The sequence below is a fragment of the Ricinus communis genome, chromosome 9, assembly GCF_019578655.1.
Source record: "Ricinus communis isolate WT05 ecotype wild-type chromosome 9, ASM1957865v1, whole genome shotgun sequence".
NCBI lineage: Eukaryota > Viridiplantae > Streptophyta > Magnoliopsida > Malpighiales > Euphorbiaceae > Ricinus > Ricinus communis.
Genome location: NC_063264.1, coordinates 21,208,926 through 21,214,994, shown reverse-complemented (window position 1 = coordinate 21,214,994; position 6,069 = coordinate 21,208,926). Strand labels below are relative to the sequence as shown.

Here is a 6,069-nt window from a genome sequence, read left to right as displayed (position 1 = left end):
ATGCGAGGTAATTCTGGGTTTAGTAGTAGAGGATATAGACCTGTTGATGGCACTTGGGGAAGGACCCATTTAGGAGAATGTTGGGGACCGAGAGTGCAGGCTTGTTATAGATGTGGGAAACTTGGGCATTATGCCAATGAGTGTGTAGTAGGTAGAGGAGCATCGAGTACCTACCATTCAGGAGGACAAAGTAGTGTTGGGGATAATGTAGTACCTACACCGACTGGTCGTGGAAGAGGTAAGGGAGGTAAAAGTGCAGCTACAGCAGCATATGTCCATATTGAAGATGCGAACCAATCCTTACCGCAGGTAAGAGTGTATGTTGTTACGAAACAGGAAGCAACTACTTCTCCAGAGATATAACTAGTATAATTCCTATTTGTAGGCATGATGCATATGTGTTAGTTGACCCCGGATCTATATGTTCATTCATTTCATGTGATTTTTGCATTGAGAATGCATTGTGGCATTGAATCTTTAGGTTATGATATTTGTGCTTTGATGCCTGCTAGAGGAGTAATGATGGTTAATACTATAGTTCGGACTTGTTCTGTGATGATTTGTGGTACAAATATGTCAGTAGACCTAATTGTGATCAATTTGCGAGATTTTGATGTGATATTGGGAATGGATTGATTGTCTAGAAATCATGTCATAGTTGACTGTTTAACGAAAGAAGTAAAAATGGTTATAGATGGGGAAATAAAAATAGTGTTCACGGGTGACAGGAAAATTGTGCCTACATGTTTGATTTCCGCTGCTACTACTTTTCATTTAATGAAATCTGGGTGTGATGCTTATCTTGTGAATGTGGTAGACACTGGAATTGTTAGTCCAGGGGTTTCAGAGGTACCAATAGTCAAAGAATTTCCGGATGTATTTCTAGAAGAATTACCTGGATTGCCACCTTAACGAGAAGTGAATTTTGAAATTGAAACTATTCTAGGAGTTGCTCCTATTTCTATAGCACCTTACAGAATGGCACCAGCAGAATTATAGGAATTGAAAAAGCAACTTGAGGATTTATTAGAGAAAGGTTATATTTGACCTAGTATATCACCGTGAAGAGCTCCAGTGTTGTTTGTGAAGAAAAAAAAGATGGAAGTATGAGACTTTGCATTGATTATAGGAAGTTGAACCAAGTTACTATCAAGAATAAATATCCTTTACCTCGCATTAATGATTTGCTTGATCAACTCAGAGGGGCAGTTGTATTCTCCAAAATTGATTTGAGATCTGGGTATTGGCAATTAAAGGTTGGAGAGACTTCTATACCTAAAACGACATTTTGAACACGATATGGTCATTATAAATTTGTTGTTATGCCATTTGGTTTGACTAACGCACCTGCAACATTCATGTCTTTGATGAATAATATTTTTCAACTGTATCTTGATCAATTTATGATGGTCTTCATTGATGATATTCTGATATACTCCAGTAATTCTGAAGAGGATGAACATCATTTAAGAACAGTATTACAAACTTTGAGAGAAAAGCAGTTATATGGTAAGTTCAGTAAATGTGAGTTCTGGATGAATAACATTGCATTTTTGGGGCATATTGTATCTGCACAAGGTGTTCAACCGGACCCATCTAAGGTGAAGGCTATTCAGGAGTGGGAATCACCAAAAAATATTTCAGAAGTTCATAGTTTTCTGGGATTGGCTGGGTACTATAGAAGATTCATAAAGAACTTCTCCATTTTAGCAAAGCCCTTGACTAATCTGTTGAAGAAACAAGTGACTTTTAAGTGGAATGATAAATGCTAGATTTGAGGAGTTGAAAAATAGATTGATTATAGCACCTATACTTACATTACCTATACAAGGAGAGGAATATGTAGTCTATACAGATGCTTTACTTAATGGTTTGGGTTGTGTATTGATACAAAATGGAAGGGTTATTGCTTATGCTTCTAGACAACTTAGACCTCATGAACAAAATTATCCTACACATGATTTAGAATTGGATGCAATTGTACATGCTTTGAAGACTTGGAGACATTATCTTTATGGAGAGACATTTCAATATTCACTGGCCACAAAAGCTTAAAGTACATACCTACACAGAAAAAGTTGAACCTCAGGCAACGAAGATGGATGGAATTGTTGAAGGATTATGACTAATACCATTGATTATCACCTAGGAAAAGCAAATGTTGTAGCAGATGCACTTAGCAGGAAGACTTTAGAAAGGGTTGCAGGTATGATTTCATATCAGATGAGTTCCTTAATTTCGCTAAGAGCTATGGATATGCATTTTTCAATAAAGAATGGGGTATTATTAACTAGAATGAAGACTAGTCCCCATATACTAGATGAGATCAAACATGCACAAGGTAGTGATGCATACTTAAAGAAGTTACAGAAGAAGGTGCAAGATGGTAAGACAAATGAACTAATAGAGCAAAATGATGGAATGTGGGTTATGAAAACCAGAGTGTATGTACCTAATGTAGCCGCATTGAAACAAAAGATTCTTTGGGAGGCTCACAATTCTCCTTGTTCAATGCACCCAGGGAGTACAAAAATGTCTAACAATTTGAAGCCACATTATTGGTGGTCAGGCATGAAGAAGGAAGTTGCAGAATATGTAGCTAAATGCCTAACTTGTCAACAAGTGATAGCAGAACATCAATCACCTGCAGGTAAATTACAATCTTTAATTATACTTGAGTGGAAATGGGAAAGAATTATTATAGATTTTATCGTTGGTTTGCCTCGCACTTTTAGGAGAGATGATGCTATTTGGGTAATAATTGATAGGTTAACAGAATCTACACACTTTTTACCTATTCAACAGAATGATTCATTGGATAAGCTAGCCAACTTGTATGTGAAAGAAATTGTTAGGTTGCATGGTGTACCTATCTCCATTTTTTCGGACAGGGATCCTCGGTTTACTTCTCATTTTTGGAAGAGCTTACAAGTAGCAATGGGAACTAAATTGCATTTCAATACTGCTTTTCATTTACAAACAGATGGGCAAGCTGAGAGAACCATTCAAACTTTTGAAGACATGTTACGGGTTTGTGCATTAAAGTATAGTAGAAATTGGGATGAATAGGTACCACTTATGGAATTTGCTTATAATAATAGTTTTCATTCTAGTATTTGTATGCCACCATACGAGGCATTATATAGGAGAAAATGTAGAAGCCCTATATGTTGGGATGTAAAAGGGTTGAGACAATTGGAAGGTCCTGAAATTATTCAAGAAACAGTAGACAAGATACAAGTTGCGAAGCAGTGTATCAAGGCCGCACAAGATAGACAGAAAAGCTATATAGATAAACACATAAGGGAAATTGAGTATGAAGTTGAGGATAAGGTTTTCTTGAGAGTATTACCATGGAGGGGTATCCTTCGATTTGGTAAACAAGGTAAACTAAGTCCTCGATATATCGGGCCGTATGAGATTTTAAAGCCGGTTGGTCCTTTAGCCTATATACTTGCATTACCCCCAGAGTTAGCTCGAGTACATAATGTTTTCCATGTTTCTATACTTCAACGATATCGATCTGATCCTAGCCATATTATCAGGATACCAGAAATTGAAGTTTCTGATAAACTCACATATGTTGAAGAACCGATTCAGATATTAGACCGATAGATTAGAAAATTAAGAAACAAGGAAATTCCTATGGTAAAGGTGAAATGGAGTCAACATTCATCTAAAGAAGCAACTTGGGAAGTAGAGAAGCATATGATGGATAAATACCCAAGCTTATTTGGCATGTCTGTTGGCGATTAGTTAATTTCGAGGACGAAATTTTCTAAGTGGGTAGGAATTGTCACAACCGAATTTATTTTATTTTTTAATTAATAATTAATATTCATTAGCATGTCATTTGCATCATAATTATGTATGACCTATTTTATTATATTATGTGGTAGATAAATAAATTATTTAGTTATATATTGATTTAATTGAAAAGTAATGATTTTGGACTAAATTGGAAAGTTAGAAAGAAAGAGGATTAAATTGTAAAATTTCCTATGTTTAACCAATTTACCACCTCTTCATTTCTTCATTTCTACATATACTTCCTATTGCCTCTTCTTCTTTGTCTCTCTCATTCTTCTCCTTTTCTTCTTCAAACCTTGATTTCCTAATCAAACTGTACAAACTTTTAGTAAGTGAGAATCTATTTCTTCTTATAAGTTTGAAAGATTTGGGCTTTCATAATCAAGGGAAACAAAGGTGAGTAATTTTAATTTCTTTGTTTTACTGTAAATTAGGATTAATGATATGAAATTATTGACGATTATGTGTTCTGAAATTGTTTAATCAAGAGTGAACATGCTATTACTTGTGATCTTGAAGCTGAAATTTCTGGGCAGAATTTTTCACCTCTGATTTCATGACCTTAGAGGCTTAATCTCAAAAATTTCCAAACATGAAAGTTGTAGGTATATGTTCCAGGAATATTTCTATAAAATGGTTTTGCAGAATGTTGAGTGAGTATAAACTTATAAGGTGACGATTTGCTGCTGCTCTGTTTGTGGTTCAGCAGGTGACCTGGTTTTTGTGCTGACATTTTGAGGCATTTAGAGGTTGAACCAAGCAAAGCGTTAAACATGAAAGTTGTTCATTTATATATCTAGTATATTTCTATAAAATTTCATAAGTTTTGGTTGATTATAACGTGAGATATATTGAACTTAATATGGCTTGCTCGAAACTGTTTTAAGCAGAATCGGACTTAGGATTTAGAAATTTGTTACTAATTGTGTGTTTCACAACTTGAGCTAGAGAAGTCCAAATTGTGTAAAATTAGTGTCTATAGAAACTTTAGGATTGGCTGGTCATTTAATAGGACAATTTTTACTGTTCTGTTTAAATAGAAATTGGAGCAGCTGTATTGAAAATGTCATAACTATTTTTATACCAATGATTTTAAGTGATTCTTTCTGCTATGGTTTCTATAAAAATGGAAGTGTAATTCTAAAAAAGATGAGATTTTTATTAATTGTACATAAGTTTTAGTGTAATTTCTAAGTCAATACTTACAAGCTGCCTTCATCAACAAATATGTTGATCTATTGTCATTCATCTCATGCATCATATTAACATCAAGAATATATGTTATTTTGTTGAAATGTGATGTTTTATGGATAGTAAAGATATGTATATTTATGCCTTATGATTGAATTGTATTTGTATTAAACATGTGAATAGGTTCGTCTAAAGACAAGGAAGTGGTAAAAAAAAAAGAATAGGATTACTTTATTATCCTATAAGAATAGGATTATGTTTTTGGCCTGTTGTAAAGTGAATTGATTGTGATGTGTTGTGAAGTGAATTGATTGTGATTAAGGATTGATGAATGGATGTTGTGTGACCAGGAAAGCTGAGTCGGGCGAATAGTCTTATCAAGTGGTTACTGAAATTTGAAAATGTGAGGAAATGTGAGGATGAGTCATCTGATCCTAATTTGATAGAAATAATGTGGAATTGAATTATTTGACTTGGTTGAGTTTGAGATTATTTGTATTATGTGAGATGAAATTATTTGTTTATGAGAATAATTGAAATGGTTGATTTTGTGATTGTCAGTTAAGTGTTGGTATAATTTTCTATATTTGATAAAGACTTGATAATTCTAGCCTAATATACTATAGTTTAGTAAATTAAATGCTTATTGAGTTGCTAGCTCATTCCTTAGCAATTTTTTTCAGGTTAGTGTAGTTGTAGATAGCCTTAGTTGTGCATCGCACTCTTTGCATCAGTCAACATTATCAGGTGGGCCAGAGGAGTTATCTCAAGCATTGAGGCATTTTGGGTACTTGTGTGAATTAAACTAATGTATAAATATTCCTTATACATATTAAGTATATTATGCCACTTAAATTGTATGAATGTATATTGTAACTAAGTAATAAATTATGTTTATAAAGTTAATTATATATATATTGCTATACAATTGGATGTTTGAGTCTGGGTGCTACAATCCTTCTAAATTTAGTATTTATATTAATTAGAACATTCCACCACTCTACAATTTTAGCTGACTAGGTTTCCTCACATCTCATATTCTGAGGCTTAAGATTGCTATATTGGACT

The 6,069-nt window shown here is 33.9% G+C and overlaps 1 protein-coding gene across 1 annotated transcript; it reads left to right on the top strand.

Moving 5' to 3' along the window:
- LOC125371214 lies at positions 1-636 on the top strand. The gene is made up of 2 exons (XM_048379748.1): positions 1-309; positions 406-636. Exons 1-2 carry the CDS (start codon positions 1-3, stop codon positions 634-636), a joined length of 540 nt encoding a protein of 179 aa, XP_048235705.1.
- The last annotated feature ends 5,433 nt before the right edge of the window (positions 637-6,069 follow it).

Excerpts from the sequence above, each read along its gene's own strand:
- LOC125371214 (XM_048379748.1), top strand. The coding sequence starts at position 1 with ATGCGAGGTAATTCTGGGTTTAGTAGTAGAGGATATAGACCTGTTGAT. Across the intron at positions 310-405 it reads CGAACCAATCCTTACCGCAG|TTGACCCCGGATCTATATGT; the intron begins GTAAGAGTGTAT and ends CATATGTGTTAG.